The sequence below is a fragment of the Sceloporus undulatus genome, chromosome 10, assembly GCF_019175285.1.
Source record: "Sceloporus undulatus isolate JIND9_A2432 ecotype Alabama chromosome 10, SceUnd_v1.1, whole genome shotgun sequence".
Lineage (NCBI taxonomy): Eukaryota > Metazoa > Chordata > Lepidosauria > Squamata > Phrynosomatidae > Sceloporus > Sceloporus undulatus.
Window position 1 is genome coordinate 809,122 of NC_056531.1, and position 21,237 is coordinate 830,358.

The following is a 21,237-nucleotide window of genomic DNA, read 5'->3' on the forward strand; positions in this document are numbered from 1 at the left end:
GTCCCAGAATCCCAAAGCCTTGGGCCTAGGGGCTTCCTTGCTCCAGTCCCATGGAGTTCCAGGGAAGAAGGCTTGGCCTCCCCGAACCCGGAATCCGCCGCCTGCTGTGACTCTACTTTCGTAGCTCTACGCCAGAGCGTGCTCGGCGGCTTTGCATGCTAAGGCCGCGGCCTTGTGACGTCATCCCCCCGCGCCTGTTGCCGACGCCGACGCCTTTCCGGTTCCTCGAGAGCGCAGGCGCGAAGGGCTAGAGCAGACCTTGGGGGAGAAGGAGACATGGCGGCCATGGCAGCGGCGGGGCTTGGCAGGCTCTCCCGGCAGTTGCGGGCTCCGGCTCCTGGGGCCCGGCTGAGCAGGCTCCTGTCGGCGGCCGCGGCGGGGCACGGAGGGGATGGCTCCGGTAGGTTGGGCTCCGGCTGGGGCCTCCATGACCGGGTGACCTTGCGGAAAGGGGCTCCGCCTCTTAGGCCTAGCCAAACTGGAAGGGGGGCACTGCAGGTCCCACAATCCCCAGGAGCAGCAGCAGCAGCGGAAGAGGACCCAGATCTAGATCTAGATAGATAGATGGATGGTATTTTTTAACGTAAGATCCACTCAACCTCCTTTCTCAACAGAGGCCTGTAAAATGGAGCTCAAGGCTGCATTCACACTGCAGAAATCAATTGGTTTGACCTCACTAACTGCCATGGCTCAAGGCTAGGGGATTTTGGGAAGTGTATTGCATATTGTGTGTGTGTATATGTATAATACACACACACACACACACATATATATATGTATGTATTCATGTTTGTGTGGCCATGTTCTAGAAGGACAGTGATCTTCAGTTATACTGGTGCTAAGAATGGCCAACCCCTGAAGCTCTCTCTGTGTGTCTCTTTCCATATTTAGCTCGCACATGGAAGATCCTGTCCTTTGTGGTTGCCCTTCCTGGCGTCGCTGTTTGCATGCTGAACTGCTACCTGAAGGCTCAACAGGAACACGAGAGGCCAGAGTTCATTCCTTACTCGCATCTTCGCATCCGGACCAAGGTCTTAGACTCGCCGCCCCGGTTACAGCTCTCTCTTTAAACTGGCAGTTTAACTGAAACAGGAGATATGCCAAAGGCTCCTCACTCCTGCATTAGGCCCCCCCCCCCTATTTAAAAGGCTAGTGGCCACTGGCAAATGGAAACTTAAGCTGGTGATTCTCAACTTCAGAACTGGTTTCCAAGAGTAGGTCTGGGTGGCTGGATTTAAAGGAGCATTTTATAATGAAGGTGTGTTTAATGGCAGCTCTGTTCCTAAGTCTCTCACAGTTACAGCATTTTTATTGGTCCCTTTTAAATTGTTACCTCCTCCAAGCATAGTTGTTAAAGTGGAAAGTATAAACTTGCCAGTAAGAAAGTTGGAGATGGTAGTTTCTGTACCACACATGCTTTTGCTTTGTAGCACTTTTGTGAAGAATTAACCTATTGCTCTACAGATCCAGTGTCACATTGCTTTGGAAAATTCATGTCTGGAAGAACATCTTTTTTAAACTACTAGATTTCTTTCAGTGTGGCTCACTGTCACAGGCTAATATTGCTGTTTCTTGTCTCTTAACAGCCCTTCCCTTGGGGTGATGGGAACCATACTCTTTTCCATAACCCCCATGTTAATCCGCTCCCAACTGGCTATGAAGATGACCATTAAGCAAGTGGACCACGACACCACAGGAACCATTGAAGGTAGCTGGACCAGAGCCTAGGTTGGGACCCACAGTATAAAAGTTAATGCATTCCGTGTACTGTCAAATTATGAAAGGCGTTCTGACCTCTGGCAGTCTGTGTTTGACTAGAGGTCACTTAAAAAATAAAACATCTGTTCAAACGTTTCACTGAATTCTGTCTTATCTAGTATTGACAGAAGGGAAGCTGTATACATTGAGCTCATATAGGGGGAATGTCTTGTGGAAGCAGTATTTATAAGAGAAAGCACTGTAATAAAACACATATAGTATACAGTAAAAAAAATGGGAGAGCCCATATACAGTTGAATAGCAAACAGGGCTATGGAGTTAGTATGCCAGACCCTTAACCGACTCTCCATTTTTCTTCTGATTCTGACTCGGTCATAAAGGTGTATGAATTAGTAATACCAAATTTATTGTAGTGGAATGGTAGCATAAGTCATTTTATTACCCACCCCATGAATCATCTGGTTACTTAGAATGATAGGACATCAAATACATTTGTTTTAAATATTGGAACAAAAAAACTTTCCTAAATTCCTATGAAAGTAAATAGGTAACCAACTAGGTACTTACTATTAGATTTTTTTATTCTGAAGCTGGAGCAGTGTTGGTACAGCTCTACTGATTCCACCCAAAATTGCTTCCAGCTCCACAGCGACAAAAATTCAGCCCAAAGCCTGGGTGGATAGACACCTTTTCAGTAGATGCCAAAAGCTTACAAGATGTGGTATCAACTTTTCACAGCCGGGGTCCCTGTATTGAGAAGACTCTGAGGTTGTCGATAATGAATAGCACAGTACCTTCAAGGAAGCATCCTCACCAAGAATATGGTTATGCTGTCTGGAACTGTCAGGCAAGGAGCCACAGTTGCACCACTGATATGATTTGTCCATAGGTCAAGAGCAGCTGATGCAGAGACACCTCTTAGCTTTACTCATCATGATCCAAAGTAATACCCCCCTCAAAAAAAGACAGCCCATAACAAGTCACTGCAGTTCTACATTTTATTTGTCTAATTCAATTCCTATTATTGCCCATAGCGGAACATGCACACATATACAGAGTGATCGGATATAAGGCACTTCCTGTGGTAAGAAACTTTTACAGCAGCAACCACAATCAAGGAGCCTTTTTCTTCTCTTTGAAGTACAGGTAGCTAAGTTCTGCACAAGCTTGGTTGGAGAAGGGACTCGCCATCCCCTCCCCACTAGCAATTGGGATGGCTGCCTCCCAGTGTTGGGTCTTGAAATCTGAGCACTCTACTACCTGTGTCTAGTAAGTTTGTTAGCAGCTCCCCCAGGGCAGCACTTTGGAGAAGATATGTAGGGCACAGCTGAGCTTAACAGTGAGCAAAGTGCCAAGGCTGGTGGCTTCAATTGCCATCTCCCCCATCTCATGCCTCTGAGCCCCAGTGTAACATTTCAGGTGGGTTGCTACAGTAGAGCAAGGTTGGGCCCAGAGGTTGCCAGGAAGATTATGTACATTAAAGGTATAAATTATGGTGGTCATGGGTCCTGGACATGCCCAGCTGGACTACTACATGTTGATGCCAGACCTATTCACGCACTGCAAGTCCTTGGCTGTGCTTTAGCACCACACCACCAGGGCAGGTGGGTTTGTTTCTCCAAATTAAGCTAGCGTTTCTGCCCCTCCAAAGGTCAGCTTTCCATAAAGTGCTTCCTTCAAAACTGCTTTTTCTATAAAACAGAATTTGCTGGCAAGGCCCAAGCAACAGCAAACAGCCTTCTTGATAGGGTCCTCTGGGTTCTGTGTTACAGAATCTAAAGCGCACCAAGATGGGTGCCTCCACAAGAACATCAACGTGACAGAAGGTCACCCCTCATATTAGTGCTCGACCTAAGACCAGTTCTGGCTGCAAAAGCCAGGCCTTTATCAATGACATGGCTGGATGCAAATAGATATGAAGGTTTAGTCTCTCACAAGACACTGCAAGTGAAAAAACCAAGGTGGTGCATGCAAAGCTCTCGCACCAGCTTGGGGCTTCCTAGTTTTGAGTGGCTTTTGCTCTGTCGCCTTAGTGCAAAGAAACACTACGTTTATATAACAACAAGCATGCGCAGCAGAATACCGTCTTCTGCACAAAGGGCACAATATCTCTGAAGCACAATTCTCCTTGAATGCTGCATTTTTTATCCCTAAATAAGGTAAGAGTGCCACTGCAGCCTTTTTTTGAAGTGGTCCTGAGTGACAGGAGAGACTTATGGAAACCGAACATATCAATTAATGTACCAATCAGAGCCCATGACATTCGTTTTAACAGTACTGTTCAGCTTCCATAAATAAGATCATAAGCCGGACGTACAGTTCTCCCTGATTAAGGTATTAGAAATACATTCAACCGAAGATCTGAAAGAGCCATCAGTACATACACACATGTTAAAACCCATCCCCAGTTGTCCTTAAACATGGAAACGCAGCTACTAGATTTGAGATAGATACTGTGGCGGAGAAGAGTCTTTGGATCTCGGTTTGTCATCTGCTCCAAAAGCACAGCTAGTCCGATCCTGTGGATACCAGCCAACTAAGCTTGCCTGTCTTTCAGCGTTCAAAAGATCATTCTTCAGAAGCCATGGTGGTCAAGAAGAGTTCTCAGACTTTCCTTTGCTGGGGCCCATGAACTCCAGCCCTTCGATAGGTATCTCTTTCTCTTTAATAGCTTTCTGTGAAGGGGAGAAAGAAAACAGAACCTGATTTTGAGAATGCTAAGGCTCCATACAGACAGGCCAAAATAATGCTGCTTCGGGTCACTTTGGAGGTATGCTGTTTCAATGATGCATGGAATTCTGGGAGCTGGAGTTTATTGTGGGGCCCGGAGCTCTGCTCCACTCTGGGCCCACAACAAACTCCAACTCCCAGAATTCCCTCGCCCATGGGGCCAAACTGGGGATCCGAGAAGGGAAGGCCTTGCCTGGACGCAGAGCTGGTAGCGCTTGAAGAGCTGGAGGCAGGGGTCGCGGTCGCCGCCTTCGCCTCCTCCTCCTCGGGCCTCGCCCTTCAGGAACTTCTCGGCGAACCAGCGGTTGAAGCACTGGTCGTACTCCCGCTTCAGCTCCGTACAAGCCTCGCCGACGCTGTTCATGGCGGCAGCGGGGCCTAGTCCCTCGCAGTCAGCACTGCAGCCCAAGCCGCGGCCGGAAGGAAGAGCCCGAGCGCGGCGCCTCCAAAGGACGTCACTTCCGCTCCGGCGCCCAAGGCCTAGAGCGTAGGCGGGATGTGGGCCGCGCGTCTCTCTTTCTTGCTCCGGGCCGCCTTTGGCACTCGGGGCGGCCTCTCCGGCCAGAGGCCCCTCGGAGCGGGAACCTGCCGGGTGAGGCTTCAACAGAGTCCTCTGAGCGTGTGCAGACGGCTTCCTAAGCAGGCCTCCTGGTTCCTCTTCCAGTGGGAACTACACTGCAACATTAGTGCTGTTTGATGCCGCTTTCACTGCCCTGTGGGATTCTGGGAATTGTAGTTTGTGGCGGAGCGACAGAATCATTGGTTGTATCCCTAAGTCCAGCACTGATGCTGCGGTGTGGATCCAGCCTTAGGTCCAAAACACACACACGCCGAAATAATCCGGTTCGGGGCCGCTTGAGCTGCCCTGGCTCAGGGCTAGGGCATCCTGGGAATTGGAGTCTCTTGTGGCCCCAGAGCTCTCTGACAGAGACGGCTCAGTGCCTCACAAAAGGCCAGAACTCCCTAGCATTGAGCCAGGGCGGTCAAAGCGCCCTCAAACTGGATTCTTTCTGCAGTGGGTTTGGGACCTTTGTCTCAAGGAGGCTGCAAGGTCCTTTCCCCCCTCTCTTTTGGGGATGTCTTTGTTTGCTTCACCTTCTCTGCAGGGCCTAAAGATGTGGTGCCTTCTCGTGCCTTCCTTTCAGGAGCAAAGGGCCACTGTGGAATTGCTGGACCACTTGGAGCGCCTGGCGCTGGTGGACTTTCGCAATTGGGAGGGTGTGGAGCGTCTGGAGAAAGCCATTGAGTTTGCTGAGCAGCTGCACACAGTTAACACTGACGGAATCGAGCCCATGGAGTCAGTATTGGAAGACAGGTGAGTGTCAGGGGCACAGAGCAGCTCCTGCTCACTCTGAGGATTTATTTCCCATCATAATACAGTACTGCCTACAGAGCCATTGGTTATATTTGGCTGCATCCACACTGGGAAAATAACCCAGTTTGGTACCACTTTAACTGCCCCGGCTCAAGGCTAGGGATTTCTGGGAGTTGGTGTAGCGGTTTGAGTGTTGGACTAGGGCTCTGCATAGCATAAGGGTTCTGAGTATTGTACCAGGCTCCATGAGACCAGGGTTCAAATCCCACTTTCCTAGGGAAAGCTAATGGGTGAACTTGGGCAAAAGTCACACACTCCGCCTCAGAGGAAAGCAAAGGCAAACCCCTTCTGACTTGACCTTGCCAAGAAAACCCTATGGTACAGTCCCAATGAGTCAGAGTTGACACAAAGGCATTCTTACGCCATTATAAAATGGAGTTGACATGGGGTCTGAAGAGTCAAAAGCATATCTTGCACTAGTGTAAGTATAGTCCAAAACAGAACATCTAGACTAGCACAGAACTGGGTAGGAAGACTTTGCACCCTGTCACAAATTACTTGCCTTTGAAGGAAGTAACAAGGGGCCTGAATGTGCGCATTGCCACTATCAGAAATGCAACCAGAAGGCTCACGTGGGGACTGACCCACAATGATGAAAAACTGCTGAGCCCCCCCCCCCCGCCATATTTTCCATGCTACATCTAGGAAGCTAATGGTCTGGTTTTTTTGCCACAGGTGTCTGTACCTCAGAGACGACAGCGTCACAGAAGGCAACTGCGCTCAGGAGTTACTCGAGAAAGCTAAGCAAACAGTGGAAGAATATTTTGTTGCACCACCAGGTAACATGGCACATTGTGCTTTAAGAGCACTTGTGTGCAGGAAAGACTGCTTGGCGCTCTTAAAATAAAACCTGTACCCTCAAGTAGTTTAATCCCAGCCACTTTTATCATTTCTATTAGGTAACATTCCTTTACCAAAGCTGGAAGACAGAGAGACTTTTCTGCAGAAGGAAGAAGCCTAGGCAGACGGACCTACTTCACACGCCACTATTTACTTGGATAGTATCTGGGGTCCAGCCCTTGCAACCGCATCTGGAATTACATCTTTGGCCATTTTCTCTGTGACATGACTGCTGTTCGCATGTTACCCCTGCCCAAATTTATTGCAAACTGTTCTTCAGTATATGGTATATGCTTATAATGCCAGATCTAGTTCCAACATTAAGTTATATTTGAAATATGCAGTATTTCCCCTGTATTCAAGATTGATGTGTGTGTAAAAGTCAGAAGCTGTAATAGCGTTAAGGGAGCAAGATGTGTTCATAGTGTTTGACAGATCAACATACGTTTTTTAAAAAGCTAGTATTTTAGTAAGCAAACAAAAAGCAAACAAACTATGTGAAACACTCAATATGGGTATACCACTAAGAGGAGTCTCAGAGAAAACAGTTAAGGGAATTTTTAATGCTCAGTCATCTCTGTATAAAAATATAGCCATTGTACCACTGTCCAGACTTGTTCACTAAACAATCGGTATGTGTTTTTTAAATTGGCCGATGGTCTTCCGTTTCAGAATAGGAAGTAAATGCTATTATGGCATAGAAATTTATGTAGGAAACAGACTGGGTTGAAATGAAATCCAATTTCCTGCATTTTATTAAACTTTATGTATAACACATGCAGCCTGACCCAATGTGTACTTGCACAGAGGTCCCACTGACATCAATAAAGCTTACATCCATACGTGTGCAGCCTTATAGCAAAGCAGCTTTTTGGTATATGCTAAAACACAATGGCCAGAATCCTGTTGGTGGCATGTGTGCATTATCTTTTATAGCCATTGCATAAGGAATTATCCGGTAGCTCCTTGTGGAATGCCTTGCCCAACTCCCCTGCTGGAAGAGGAAGGCACATATCCCTATAGCTGGGGGAGGCTATAGGGCACCCAAGCAGTAGCTGACAGAAAAGGGCATGCCTCTCCCTTCCAGTTCTCCAGTGTACTCACCAGAGATCTGGAAGGGGCACAGCTGCTGTTTGCTCCTGGCTGCTACATGGATGCCCCATACCTTCTCCCAGCCACTAAATGCCCAAGGGAGCACACACTTACCTTTCCTTGCATTCTAGAAACATGAGTGGAACTGCAGAGGATTACACTCTACCCAGCATTCTCAGGACCAGTGCTTGAATAAACCTCTCCATAAGCTATGAAGTTCTTCCCCACAGTTGAAGGCTGGCTAGAAAACTCCTAAAGTGAGAACTGGATTCTGTGATTTCCATGTAAGCTCATACAACTAGTAACCACTTTCCACTCATTAGTGTGATAGTGTAAGGTGTATCATTTGCCATCCTTTACGTTGTCCATACTTGTGGACAGTTTGCTCTGTTATTAATGGCTTAAATGGACCCCAAGGGGTGGGTGATAACTAGAATAGTGCATTCTGCCACAAAGCTGTTTGTAATTTGGCTACATTCACTTAGCATCTATGCTTTCCTGGAGAAGTAGACTTCATGTCCCAACATAATTTAACAATTCTAAACCTTAATATGATAGAGAAAGCCAACTATGGAAAAATCATGTACATGCTTTGCAGCAGTCTGGCTGTAGAAGCAAAGCAGATGTTCTTCCAGCAAAATACTATAGGTTGAAAAAGCAGTATAAAACTATTATTGCCCCTATTAAAATAAGAGATAGGACCTACGTATAAAGGGCTCATGATCCAAGAAAAACCATTTTTGGCCCTCATGACAACTGCCCTTACTGATTGAACTGGCCCTATTGACTGCCTAGGCCTTGCAAATACATAGAAAGGAATATTTAACAACCATATGTATGACTACTTCAATGTCACTGGTAATCTCACAGATTTTATACCTTTACATCTTCCACAATAGCCCTCTGTGACTAGAAATGAAATGAAATGTTTAATCTGTCAGCTCAAGGCCCAGATGGATTCCACCCAAAAGGTTAATCTAGCTAATCTTTCCTCCCAAAGGCAAAATTGGGAGGTTCCCCAAATCATGGAGAAATTTTAAAACAATGCCCTAAGTCTTTTGGTCATTGTGAATAAACATGTAATGTATTTAGGTGCTAAGTTGCTAAGCTTGGATGGGAGACCACAACTCTGAGAATGGAACACATTGGTTTCTGTTCTCATCTACTCTGGACCACTGCTTCTCTCACCCACTCGGGAGAGAAATAAACCAGTTTAAGGTGGGAGGAAACTTGCAGCATGTTCATTTTAATGGGGGCTTTGGACTCTATTTCCAGGATGCTGTTGAATAGGTTGTGTAAGATGTCTCTGTGTAGATGGCCCTTCCTTAGCCGTACATGCTCAGAGAAACTGTCAGGCCACCTATGCTCTGGAGGGAAAACTGATGTGATACTGTGGCCAAGATGTTATTAGACCACTCACAGAGCATGAAGTTTCATCAGAGTAGTTATGCAGATGGCCCAGATTGCTCGTTTGTCCTCGTCTATATAGGAACAGCTAGGTAACTCCCAGGTATAGCACTCCCCAGTCCACTGACTGGCTGTGAGGGTGCATCTGAGTGCCACCAAGCTGTCACTGTGCAGCCAGGGAAGCAGCCACGATTCTTATGCCAGGGCAAAATCTGCTTCTCCCTTTTCAGCTGTGCAGCCAGACTCAGAAAACACCTAAACACATCCTCACAGCCAATCCATGGGTGGGTAATGAAACAGGGCCTGGGAACCACCTGGCTGCCACTGTATACCTGGGGCAAAGGCACTTCACACAGAGGTACCAGATACATATTACATAATGCCTCCAAAAGTATCTCCCTTGGCCTAACAGGCATTTATACCAGCAAATTCACCAACAGGATTCTGCCCTCTGACATAAACCTGTCAATTTTGCAAAATCCAAAATTATGTTGTAAGGTTTAGTACAGATTTTATTGGACATCTGGGGTAATGTTTGGGAACAAATTAAAGAGTTCACATTCTGAGGACTAAACTTCCAATATAATACTAGTCAGACTGATCAACATAAACATGCACTTAATCTAGTTAACTGCAGCCTGTCAGTAGTTGTCCATTTCTTTTATACCCATGCCAGTCATCCTGTCCATTCAGCCATCCCCACAGTCAAAGCCAAACCTATGGCTCAACTATTATATAGTAGTCCCATTAGGATTAGTGTATTCAGCCAGGTTGTTGAGAAAGTCTAAGCAACTTTCTTCTTCATGTTTTGGGTGTCACTTTACAAATTCACTATAAAACAAAACTGATCAAATCAGTTTTAACTTATGAGTCAAGTAGTGGAAAACCGATAGAGAGCTTGAGCAAAAAATTCAACAAGACACATTTGGAGAAGTACAGAAGGCCCCTACCATCTGCCAAGTAGCTATTCCAACAGTCATGACACAGTCAATCCTTCCCAGCAGTTGCTTCACCAACTTGACTGTACTGGCTACTGTCAAACCTTTCTTGGGTATTGCTCCCAAAATTATGTACATAGACTGTTGTTGAAGAATCGTATTGGGCTTTTAGGAGGATAGGTTAAATGTCTGTTCTGTGTTTTCACCACGAGTTGCTGAGCCATAGACAAAAGTTTAAAAGGCTTCTTTACCCAATAATAGCAAGCAATTTAAAATTCAGGTCTGGCTGTTTACACCAGGATCCCAATCCTGATACAGAAAGACAGTCACCCACATCTGAGTTACAGAAACATTTAAGTATATTTCAGGACACCAAAACAGGTTGAGCCGGACAAGTTTTCCACGGTTTTAAAACACCATCCTGCAGAGAAACCATTAATGCTTACTAGTTCTCAAGCTGCCTTCCCATCATTCAGAAGAAAAACAAGTTACATTTTCCAAACAAAACGTTTAAGTGGCAATGGTTTATAGGATTTCATTACCAACACATCCCCTAGTAAAAACGGTAAGTTATAAAAAAAAGATTTTATTGAATAGAAAGGAAAAAAACCAAAAAACAAGGCTTCCTACGAAAGACTATATCCATCCATTTTGGAATGTAAACTCTGAGCAGAAATAAAGGGCTCAGTTCACATTTTAAGAAGTCCCTGTTGGGTAAATCAGAATGGCCTGAAGGGAGAAGAGTAGCGTGGTGATCCCCTGCTTTGGTATGGAGAATCGCGACTCCTTGAACCAGAACGGGAGCGCGAGTAGCCATAGCTGATGCTTCTTTCAGGACAAACTCTGATATAGGAAGTTTCACCCTGGAATTTAAAACAGAGAAAACCCAAACGTTGGCATAACTCCCTGTGGTCAACGTTATGAATGAATGAATGCCAAAAATGGAGATCAGTAACCAATGCACAAGTGACTCAAGGTTGAAGTTTCCACACAAAGGCAGTATGAATCCTACTGCTGCCTTAGGCCAACTGGCTCGGGCCTTGAGGTCTACAGAGGAAGAACATCTTACATAACAGCTACTATTGTGCAGGTTATTTGTAAGGCAAATACAGCCACGTTCTTTTCCCAAGTAATTAAGAGAAGGGTGAAGATGTCAGTTTCCAACTTTTTACTGTCGGAGGGAAAAAGACGTGAGCTAGTGCAGTCCTTCAGCATAGTGAGGAGATGCCTTGGTGAATTCTCTCACCAGTTCATCATAATTAAATCGTACCTCTGAAGCTCAGATTCTGGAGGGAAATTCCACAGTAAGCAGCCTCCAGTTGTGACAGAAGGGGTGGCTGTAGCAGATCAAACTAGCCACTGGAAGAAGGTGGTTGCAAGTGAAATAGCAATGCCCGAAGTTGGGGGTAAAAACTGGCTTACGGTAGAAATATCATGAGACGACCATTAGGAAATGTTCCATGCACAGATGGGGAAGACTGCTATCAGTAACCATTACTCATCAGCTCCTCTGGGTAGTAACACTACTGTTGGCTGATACAAGCTCTGGCTGCCAAGACAAGGTGAGTTAAAATTATTCAAACAGACAGCCAGTAGCAATTTCTGTTCAGCCATTGGCTGTCAAAGGGAAAGTGGGAAAAGCAAGTCAGCTCAACTTACCCAGAAAAAGTCAGAGGCAAGTCATCCCCATTGCTCATTTTCCACGTAACTTAAGAAGGAAAATATAAAACCTGGTCTTGACTATCAAGGCTCATACCATGCCATCATGGGGCAGGTTTCACAAAGTACTGACAGCTCTGAAAACTGGATTCCTAACAGGCTAAAGGGATTACCGTTAGCCACCACTTCCGACACTGTTGCTAGATTGTGCCCTGGAGCCTCTTGAGAGCATCACAACAGGACAGCTTAATGTATGTTCCTCCATGATTGGCACACGCACATGCTCTTCACCCACAGGCAGAAACCCACCTCATGAGATCGGAATTTGGTGTCATCCAGTTTACGCAGTGCGTATTCCATGTCTTCCTTGCGGAGAAACTCAACCACCCCCATTCCATCTTTCTGAACATCTGCATAACATACATCACCAGCTTCACGCATATGATCTTTCAGGTCCTGCCAGCTGCCTGATGGGGGAAGCCCTGAGCAGTGAGAACACAAAACATAAGAGACTGTGTAAAGAGATGACACTAGCTGCTTAGGCTATGCCAGGAATGGTTGCGCTTTCTTGACTGGTCCCTCCAGTGTGTCAAGGCTCCACTGCTTCCACAGACTTCCTGCTTAATCCAGATAGTCAGTGCTACAATAAGAACAGAAGGATCCAAAGAATAGCAGTTAAGTTCCATTCCAGAGTGGATGAGCCCTCCATGTCCTCAAGGTAGTCCCCTAGGTAGCTCTAGGATTGAGAATGCTTGGTAATTCAGAGGAATCCTCATGTTGGTCCAATGTAAACTTAACACCCCTAACTCTGACTGGACAGACTGTACTCCACGTATGACTTAGTTACTCAGGATCAGATTCCCATCCAAGAATGACAGTCCCCTTCTAACAGTATGAGAGTGGGTCCTTAGTTCCAATAGGTCATCCTTGGTTAGCGGAGCAAGGATACCTGTATTTATCTATCAGCATGGTTACTAAGACAAGACAAACGGTAAGTGTTCTCCCTGTTCCACATCATGTTCTGGAGACACTAGTATGTTCCTGGCAGTTTTGAAGAATGCTTCACAATACTCTCTAGCAAGGCAAGTTCTCAAATTCATGCCAAAAGTCAAGAGATTTCTCCAGATATCCTCCCTGCCCTCCCAGGCTTCTGTGTGGGAGATGTACACCTGGGGTTCAACATGTTTGGTTTTCAGGTCCTGTTGCAAAGCTGAAGAGATTGCAATTCAGTGGTTTCCTCACAGTGAACACTCATATTGCTAGCCATGATGCCACAGCAGCATGCAGAGAAGCACAGTTAGATCACTGTGTTTTACTTAAGTAGCGCGTGGGAATAAACATGTTTTTATGAGTTTAAGTGGACCATTCCATAAATCTGGTCAGGAAGTGCTGAATTTTCTCCAGGGATTTGATCACCATGGCAAAATCTCCAAAATACTTCCATTTCTCTGCAGTAAGAGGTTCCACCCGTCTCTCCCAACTCACTAAACAGATACCTATTCCAGATATGTCAAAGGTTGTTTTCAGGAATCCACAAAGCTATCAATTGAGGGCTCTAATTCAGGTTATTTTTCTCTCATAAGTGCAATAATGTGCAGCTGCTGCGTCACCAGACTTTAATAGACTCACTTTTGTTCCACAGCATCATTTGCTTTAGTTATATGTGATGTCATTGAGACCCATTCCTCCTGGCTCAGCACACTACAAGAATGATCCCCAAGTTCTTCTTCCTTCCTGTTTCCCACCCATAGTTGCCCATTTCCAAGTCCATTGAGCATACCTGCCTACAGGCAGAGACATATCTGCTCACCATTCATTCACCAAGATGAACTCCACAAGCAAAGGGACTTCCTCCATGTATCCAACCAGAAAGGTGTCTTGTTCTCTCGCAGCTCTGAAAAAACTCCTTCATAGGCACAGGTTTCATATTAAAGAAGAAACTCCTATTATGGCAGTAAGACAATCCTTCTCCCCAATACAATATATGTGAAGCATGGCATCAGGATGGATCCTAGTCAGTATGAAGTAGAGAAGGAACATACCTGAAACAAGGACTCGAAATTCAGAACGTCGTGAAGGAGGGCCATTCCTCCCTCGAGGCCCCCCACCAAAGCCTCCCCGACCTCTGGAAGGTTTGGGAAACTCAACACGTAGACGACACTGGCCATAATCGTAACCATTCCTCCCATAAACTGCATCTTCTGCATCTCTGTGAACAAATAATATATGTCGGTATTTAGCGATGTTCGGTCACCATGAGAGGAACATGAAAAGTACTATTGTAGCTCAAATATAAAAATATTAAGATGTTGGCCTAAAGGAGCAGGAGACCTCCAGTTTCCAAGTCAACAGACATTGGTACTTGGCAAGGTCTACCTCAACACACCTTATCCTCCAGTTCTTAAGGACCAAATACTTTGTGAGGACAGAGATGCTCCTACCTTTGGATCATAGAATTAAAGAAATGAACTGTGGACATTATGTAGCAGAAAATGTTGCAGAAAGGGATTCAAAAATTTCATGCCTTGTTGCAAGAAGTGTTAGGATAACATAGCATCAGGGAATTCCTTTTTACTTATCAAGCACCAGTTACTGTGTTGACTTGGTACTCTCTCTGGAGCAAAATCAAAAAGATAGTAATCACACTAGCAAAGGTTAGTGCCTAGGGCACTTTTACACCAGCTGTTTAAAAAGGTCAATGCCAACTGAAGAAAATGACCTGATACTGGTATCCAAAGACATTGGAATCAGCATGGTACATATTGGAATCAGAACAGCACATTTCTAAAGTAAGGTTGGCATAAACATGAGAGGCAGGAGACACATGGCTAGCGTGAACCACATTCACATCTGCACCACCTCACTGGTTCCCACTACTACAAGAGAGGCTTTTTGCCACTTGGAACCCAAGTGTGTGTGTGTTCCTTATGCACCTTGTTTGCAAGCAGATTGGAAGCTAGAGGCATGAAGCTTTCTCTCCTCTCTCTCTTGCTCTCTGGAGTATGTAAATGGCATCGCTGAGGGAAAGATTAAGGAATGTTTTCAAGCCACAGAAGGAAGAAACTTTCCTAAGTCTTTGAGAGCGGAAATTTGCGTGGCATCTTTTCAGCTCAATACTGAAGTTGGAGAAAGAAGGGCCATTCCTTCCGCGTCTACGTGGTACTACAGATGTTTAATATTACGTTGTTTCCCCCAAAGCATTATTTTTTGGTAGAGGTGGAGGCTAAGAACAATACAGGTACCTCGCAAGAATGATGGATACCTGTGTCGTCTCAAGAGATGAAAAAGCAACTGTACATAAGACCAAGCTTGTGGAATCACCCAACAAAAACTGCATTCTAAGATCCCGTACTTGCAGTGACAACAAGCAATACTGTGATGGCAAGCAGCAGACAGAATCTCACGCTTAGCTAACAAATGTACAACAACCACTGCATTTCAGCGGTTGGAGTTTTTCTAATGCAAAGGTGAAACTCAGATGTCTGTTCTCTGAGCATCCCTCGCACCCAGGAAAAAGGCAGAGCGGTGCAGAAATGCTGGCATTCCATATCTGGGCTGCGGAGAGGGAAAGAAGACGCAGGTACCAGCAAAGGGTTGTGTATCAAGTGAGATGGAAATGCTCTAGGGAGAGCATGTTGAGGCAGGGAAGGGATAGGGAATTAGACAGTTGCTATTACACTGAAGAGACCACAGGGGCTGAATGCCTTCCAGGTTCAGGTCTGTAAAGTCACAGAGCGAGGGATTTACTGGCAAGCTTGGAAATTGGTAATGCAACCGTCATAAACGTAAGCCATATTATGCTAAACACACAACACAACCTCTCCCCACAAGAAATTCTTATTTTTTTGCACAACAGGGGCAATTTAAGGCTGAGGATGAAGATCTGTTGAAAGCACCCCAAGTCCTGGTGCAAGAAGCATTGTGCATTTTCTGCTTTTGAGAATCAAGGCTTCATGGAGTTCCCACCCACCCACCCTTTCCCCATGCGCACACATCTAGCAACAGCTCCATTTTGAGGTGGGGAGCAGAATCCAGCCGACCATTCACAGCCAGGTTTAAAACAGATCTCCAAAATTCAGTTTCAAAAGAACAGTGTTATCTTTAGTGCACTTACAATGGTTACTTTAAAAAAAACACACACCAAACAGTAGCCATGGTTTGTACATAGGTTAAACAGTCTCTGTCTTCCCCCCCTTCTTTCCTTCTCTCGCTCAGACACAAACATACGCATTTGGCCAAAAGGTAGTTTTATGCTTTTGACAAAAATGCCTTAAAGATGCACAGAACCATGTTACATGGTCTCTCATTCTCTTGCTGCAATTGGAATTTATACGGTTATGTTCTTCCGTTAAGGTTCTTAGACTGTGTTATTGTACTTTGTTAGGCTTTAAAATGATGTGTTATTTATGTTGTACATAGCATTGGGATTTTCTGCAATGAAGGGTGATATTCATATGGTTCAAAGTGCTAAATACAAAGGGAAGCCTTCATAGCACACTTTGGTTGCGCATGCACATGGAGAGAGTCAGATGTCTTCCTCAGAAGCCTTTTAAGGGTCCTTCTGGTTCTCACCTCCTGCTGGAACTAAGCTCAAGTTGAGTGGAATGGTGGAAATAATCAGCTATTCTTGTTTCTTTCCCTCCTTGGGGCAGGGACCTCTGAAACCCCATTTCGTGGTATTTAAAGTGACTGGCTGCAGGACAGTGGGGAGTACTTGTTTCAGTGCTGAGCTAGGATTCCTGGAGATCAGGGTTCAAATCCCAGTTCAGTCATGGAAACTCAATGGGTACCCTTGGGAAAGTCCTGCTCCCTCAGCCTAAAAGCGAGAGGCAAGGGCAAGCCTCCCTTGGAGAAATCATTGCCAAGCAAATCCTAGGATAGAGTCACCATTCCCAAGAGTCAACCTGAAAGCACATAACCAAAACAAAGCAGCCTGCACATGGACCAATGGCATGGGAGAAATGACAGCAAAGAATCCTATAGCGCATTAAGGACTAGGCACATGCTTTTGTGGGCTCCAGCCAATGTCAACATCACAAGCACAAAAGCTTAATGCCAAATAGACCATACTCATCTTTTAAGATGCCAAGGGACTCTAGGCGCAGTTGCACTGTAGAAATAATGGAGTTTGACACCCCTTTCAACGGCCACAGCTCCACCCTACAAAACTACCAATCCCAGGATGCATCACTGCAGCTCTTAAAGCAGTGTCCAATCCCATGATTCCTACCATGTGGAAGCATCCTGTTGCTTTTGCCCAAACAGACTAAGATGGGCCCAAAACACGCTGCAGAAATAATCCAGTCTGAGACAGAGAAGCCTAAATGCCTCACAAAACTAGTTCCCAGAATTCCCTAGCATTAAGCCAGGGCAGTTCAAGCGGTCTCCAACTGGATTATATCTGCAGTGTGCTTTGGACCGGAGCCTGCACTAACCACCTGGGCAGCAGCTTCAGGGACGCAGCGAGGGTCACTCCACCCAGGGAGGCTTGGGCCATGCTTGCATTCCTCTTCCATTTTGGAAAAGTAAACTCCCAAGGGTCCGCGCCACAGAGGCTCCCTTTGGAGGGCTTGAACAGAGAGGCTGGGCGGCCATCTCTAACAGGGGCTGCTTGGAGGGGGAGAATGGGTTTGGACTGGAGGGCCCTTGGGGTCTCTGCCGATGGTGAGACTGCCTACGTCTGTGGCTGCAGCCCCACTGGAGAAATAACAAGCCAGTTTGCACCGCTTGAACTGCTCGGACTCAAGGCTATGGCATTCTGGGAGTTGGAGGTTGTTGTGGGCCCATAGCCTTGAGCCAGGATGTTAAGGCGGTGCCAAAGCGGGTTATTTCCCCCGCGCGGATGCAGCCCCTTCCTGCCTGGCCCTTGCAACTCCAGGCTGCTTGGCTGCGGGAGGAAGCGCCCGGAGGCTTCTGGGAGGGCCCTTCCTGGGAGCCATGGCCGAGGCCCAAAAGGGCGGGAAAGGCCGGCGATGGCGGGCGAGGCCCTGAGCAGGCGAGGGCCCTTTCCCGCTTCCCCTCCCTGACGCACCGCGGGTCCTCGAAGCGCACGAAGGCGAAGGGCACGAGGCCGCGCTTGCTCTTCAGCTCGATGTCCCGGATGCGGCCGTACTTGTAGAAGAGCTCCTCCAGGTCCTTTTCGCGCACGTCGGCCGGCAGGTTGCCCACGTAGATGCGGCCGTCGCCCGGGCCTCCGCCGCCGCCCCCGCCGCCTCCTCGGCCGCCCCCGCCGGACATGCCGGCTCCCCCGCCGCCGTAGTCCATCATATCCCGGCCCCAGCCCCCGGACATCCTGCCTGCCTGCCTGCCTGCCTTCCTCAGCGGCCTACACCACGCACCGGGCTGGCTGCCTCCGCCGCCGCCGCCGCCGCCGCCGCCCCCTCAGGCCTTGCTAGCCTAGGAATTGGCGGACGGAGGGCAAAAATAAAATTAGAGGGAAGGGAGCAAAAAAAGGCAGGGGTCCAAGTCGGCTTAAAGGGGAGGAGGCAAAAGCAGGAGCCCCGCGCGCGCGCGCAGCCGAGGAAACTGGACCCCAGCAGCAGCTGCACACACCCCTCGCCGGGGGAGGAGGGGCCCCGCCCAGGACGCCTAGCGCGCCTGCGCCCAGGACTGCGGTGGCGCATGCGTGGCCGGAGTTTAGCCCACTGGGAAGTGGGCTGGCTGCTGCTGAGGCTGGGTTCGCGTTGCCTGAGCTGCCCCGGCCCGAGGCCAGTCATGGTCCGATCGGATGGCCTCAGGAAGGGCGCTATGAAGGCAATGGCAAGAAGAGCCGTTTTCCAGGTCCCTGCCTTTCAGAGGGCCGCGATTGCAGAGGCAGCTTGGCTCCCAGACCCCAGGTTGTCCAGCTCCAGTCACACTGGAGAAGTAACCTGGTTTAAGTGCCGTGGCTCAATGCTGTGGACTTCTGGGAGTTGTAGTTTGTTGCAGAATTGCAGAAATCCTCCACTTTGAGAGCGCCTGAACTGCCCTGGCTCAACGCTAGGGAACCCTGGAAACTGTAGTTTAGTGAGACGTTGAGCCTTCTCTGTCAGAGAGAGATCTGGGGCCGCAGGAAGCTACAGGCAGAGGAGGCTAAAGAGCTCACAAAACAATACTTCCCAGAATTCCCTAGCACTGAGCCGGGGCAGTTCAAGCGTTCTCAAAGTGGATGCTTTCTGCATTGTTTTTTGGCCCATGTTAACACATACACACAGAGTCAGCAAACCCAAACGCCATCCCTGTATCTCTCCAGAGAACAACCTTCGACCAACTAAAAGACGGCCAGGAATCTCCCCATGTGGGCATGCACCCATGCACAGACCCTTCATGTGGCCTGTCAAAAGATGAGCAGCTGGCCTCCCTTGCAACTCACTTAAATGGGTGCAGTCTGAATGCAGCAGCGGGTGTTTTGCAACATGTGAGACTGTAGAAAGGATTGCCACATTCAGAACAAAACAAGGCAGAAAGGTGGTGCAAAGCCAGAGGAAAACGCCCTAGAAACGTGCATTAGGCTCCAGAGAAGAAGAGTGGCTATTCAGAGGAACGGGCAGCAAAGGATTCCAGATAGATTTTGACTCAGACAGCACTGAGTCCTTGAGAAGTCACAAGAAGTTACTGATTTGGCTGAGAACACATCAGGGCATTCTTCCGATGAGATTCAAACAAAGGACACAATCTCTGAGCTACAGCGACTTGAAAAGCTCCTTCTCTCCTCCAGAAATTCCTGACTTGTTGACCAAGTTAAAGTTGGCTGAAACATGAGGAAGGCTATGCTTCTGAGAAGAAATTTGGTAGAGGTTTATGGTACATATGGGGTCCCTAGATGTTACTCTTAAGCTGGTGGCACATTGATAGGGGGATGTTCCAGCACTGGACTAGGTTTTACGGCAAGGCCATATAGACCAGTCATTTTAAACGTTTTGAAAATCCTGATGTTATGTTTTAAAATAAATGTGAAACTTTCAGAATTAACGTCTCTTGTTTTTAATAGTCAGGTGGTAAGTTTTCTCTTGTTTTAGGCTTAATCCAGACATGTTGGAAGCGTCATCAGGGGCTGGCCTGAAGACTGAGCGCCCTCCCTCCATAACTGTCATCTTTCGGCCGTTGAGGGAGAGAGCAGGCCGGTCATCAGGGAGCAGGGCTATCCCCTGAAGACTGTCGCCCTCCCGCCATAACTGTCATCTTTTCCGGCGGCCGTTTAGGGAAGAGAGAAGGGCCGCCCAGTCGTCAAATCAGAGGGCTGGCCTGAAAGACGGAGCGCCCCTCCCTTCCATAACGGTCGTCTTTCGGGCCGGTGGAGGGAGAGAGCCAGGCCGGCCCAGCGTCATCAGGGCCTGGCCTGAAGACGGAGTGCCCTCCCCTCATACGTCATCTTTCGGCGGCCCGTTGAGGGAGAGAGCAGGCCGGCCCAGCTCATCAGGGCTAGCCTGAAGACGAGCGCCCTCCCTCCAAACTGTCACTTTCGGCCGTGAGGGAGAGAGCAGGCCGGCCCAGCGGCATCAGGGGCTGGCCTAAACGACCCCGCCCGCCATAACGTCAGCTCGGGGCCGTTGAGGGAGAGACAGGCCGGCCCAGCGTCCATCAGGGGGCTGGCCGTGAGACTAGGCCTCCCTCCATAACTGACTGTCTCTTCGGCCGTTGAGGGAGAGAGCAGCCGGCCCAGCGTCATCAGGGCTAGCCTAACGACGCCCTCCCTCCATAACTGCATCTTCGGCGGTTTGAGGAGAGACAGGCCGGCCCAGCGTCATCAGGGCTGGCCTGAGACGGAGCGCCCTACCCTCCATAACTGTACTTTCGGCCGTTGAGGGAGAGAGCAGGCCGGCCCAGGCATCAGGGGCTAGCCCTGAAGACGAGCGCCCCCCTCCATAACTGTCATCTTCGGGTCGGCCGTTGAGGAGAGAGCAGGCCGGCCCAGCGTCATCAGGGCTGGCTGAAGACGGAGCGCCCTCCCCCATAACTGTCCATCTTTCGGCCGTTGAGGAGAGAGCAGGCCGGCCCAGTGTCATCAGGGGCTGCCTGAAGACGGAGCGCCCTCCCTCCATAACTGTCCACTTCGGCCGTTGAGGGAGAGAGCAGGCCGCCCAGGTCATCAGGGGCTAGCCTGAAGACGAGCGCCCTCCCTCCAAACTGTCATCTTTCGGCCGTTGAGGGAGAGAGCAGCCGGCCCAGCGTCATCAGGGGCTGTGGCCTGAAGACGGAGCGCCCGCCCCTCCTAAATGTCACTTTTCGGCCGTTGAGGGAGAGAGCAGGCCGCCCAGCGTCATCAGGGGCTAGCCGGGAAGACTGAAGCGCCCTCCCTCCATAACTGTCATCTTTCGGCGTTGAGGGAGAGAGCAGGTCCGGCCCAGCGTCATCAGGCCTGGCCTGGAAGACTGAGCGACTCCCGCCATAACGGTCATCTTCGGCCGTTGAGGGAGAGAGCAGGCCGGCCCAGCGTCATCAGGGGCTGGCCTGAAGACGGAGGCCCTCCCTCCATAACGTATCTTCGGCCGTTGAGGG

The 21,237-nt window shown here is 48.2% G+C and overlaps 4 protein-coding genes across 6 annotated transcripts; 2 read left to right on the forward strand and 2 right to left on the reverse strand.

Moving 5' to 3' along the window:
- The first annotated feature begins 225 nt into the window (after positions 1 to 225).
- Positions 226 to 1,854, forward strand: LOC121916379 (cytochrome c oxidase subunit 6A2, mitochondrial). Its single transcript, XM_042441364.1, has 3 exons — positions 226 to 400; positions 892 to 1,031; positions 1,587 to 1,854. Exons 1-3 carry the CDS (start codon positions 277 to 279, stop codon positions 1,671 to 1,673), a joined length of 351 nt encoding a protein of 116 aa, XP_042297298.1. The 5' UTR covers positions 226 to 276; the 3' UTR covers positions 1,674 to 1,854.
- An 849-nt stretch (positions 1,855 to 2,703) lies between these two features.
- Positions 2,704 to 4,912, reverse strand: TRIAP1 (TP53 regulated inhibitor of apoptosis 1). The gene is made up of 2 exons (XM_042441474.1): positions 4,643 to 4,912; positions 2,704 to 4,394 (listed from the first exon to the last, which is right to left on the reverse strand). Exons 1-2 carry the CDS (start codon positions 4,811 to 4,813, stop codon positions 4,311 to 4,313), a joined length of 255 nt encoding a protein of 84 aa, XP_042297408.1. The 5' UTR covers positions 4,814 to 4,912; the 3' UTR covers positions 2,704 to 4,310.
- On the forward strand, positions 4,909 to 7,514 carry GATC (glutamyl-tRNA amidotransferase subunit C). Of its 2 annotated transcripts, none has more exons than XM_042441473.1 (4): positions 4,909 to 5,041; positions 5,595 to 5,764; positions 6,500 to 6,603; positions 6,724 to 7,514. In XM_042441473.1, exons 1-4 carry the CDS (start codon positions 4,946 to 4,948, stop codon positions 6,783 to 6,785), a joined length of 432 nt encoding a protein of 143 aa, XP_042297407.1. In that variant the 5' UTR covers positions 4,909 to 4,945; the 3' UTR covers positions 6,786 to 7,514. The 2 variants fall into 2 exon arrangements, with proteins under 2 accessions (XP_042297407.1, XP_042297406.1); XM_042441472.1 differs by having other exon boundaries at positions 4,916 to 5,041; positions 5,556 to 5,764.
- A 3,080-nt stretch (positions 7,515 to 10,594) lies between these two features.
- Positions 10,595 to 18,327, reverse strand: SRSF9 (serine and arginine rich splicing factor 9). 2 transcript variants are annotated; one of them, XM_042441471.1, is made up of 5 exons: positions 18,141 to 18,327; positions 17,792 to 18,110; positions 13,803 to 13,969; positions 12,070 to 12,242; positions 10,595 to 10,964 (listed from the first exon to the last, which is right to left on the reverse strand). In XM_042441471.1, the coding sequence occupies exons 2-5, from the start codon at positions 18,049 to 18,051 to the stop codon at positions 10,821 to 10,823; spliced, it is 744 nt and encodes a 247-aa protein (XP_042297405.1). In that variant the 5' UTR covers positions 18,052 to 18,110; positions 18,141 to 18,327; the 3' UTR covers positions 10,595 to 10,820. The 2 variants fall into 2 exon arrangements, with proteins under 2 accessions (XP_042297405.1, XP_042297404.1); XM_042441470.1 differs by having other exon boundaries at positions 17,792 to 18,327.
- Between the last annotated feature and the right edge of the window lie 2,910 nt (positions 18,328 to 21,237).

What these genes read in the sequence shown, in the direction of transcription:
- LOC121916379 (XM_042441364.1), top strand. Translation starts at nt 277, where the DNA reads ATGGCGGCCATGGCAGCGGCGGGGCTTGGCAGGCTCTCCCGGCAGTTG. An exon ending in GCACGGAGGGGATGGCTCCG is followed by an intron (nt 401 to 891) that starts GTAGGTTGGGCT and finishes TTCCATATTTAG; the next exon opens with CTCGCACATGGAAGATCCTG. An exon ending in ATCTTCGCATCCGGACCAAG is followed by an intron (nt 1,032 to 1,586) that starts GTCTTAGACTCG and finishes GTCTCTTAACAG; the next exon opens with CCCTTCCCTTGGGGTGATGG.
- TRIAP1 (XM_042441474.1), bottom strand. Translation starts at nt 4,813, where the DNA reads ATGAACAGCGTCGGCGAGGCTTGTACGGAGCTGAAGCGGGAGTACGAC. An exon ending in GCTACCAGCTCTGCGTCCAG is followed by an intron (nt 4,395 to 4,642) that starts GCAAGGCCTTCC and finishes TCCCCTTCACAG; the next exon opens with AAAGCTATTAAAGAGAAAGA.
- GATC (XM_042441472.1), top strand. Translation starts at nt 4,946, where the DNA reads ATGTGGGCCGCGCGTCTCTCTTTCTTGCTCCGGGCCGCCTTTGGCACT. An exon ending in GAGTCAGTATTGGAAGACAG is followed by an intron (nt 5,765 to 6,499) that starts GTGAGTGTCAGG and finishes TTTTTGCCACAG; the next exon opens with GTGTCTGTACCTCAGAGACG. An exon ending in ATATTTTGTTGCACCACCAG is followed by an intron (nt 6,604 to 6,723) that starts GTAACATGGCAC and finishes CATTTCTATTAG; the next exon opens with GTAACATTCCTTTACCAAAG.
- SRSF9 (XM_042441471.1), bottom strand. Translation starts at nt 18,051, where the DNA reads ATGTCCGGGGGCTGGGGCCGGGATATGATGGACTACGGCGGCGGGGGA. An exon ending in GTGCGCTTCGAGGACCCGCG is followed by an intron (nt 13,970 to 17,791) that starts GTGCGTCAGGGA and finishes ATTTGTTCACAG; the next exon opens with AGATGCAGAAGATGCAGTTT. An exon ending in CCAAATTCCGATCTCATGAG is followed by an intron (nt 10,965 to 12,069) that starts GTGGGTTTCTGC and finishes TTTAAATTCCAG; the next exon opens with GGTGAAACTTCCTATATCAG.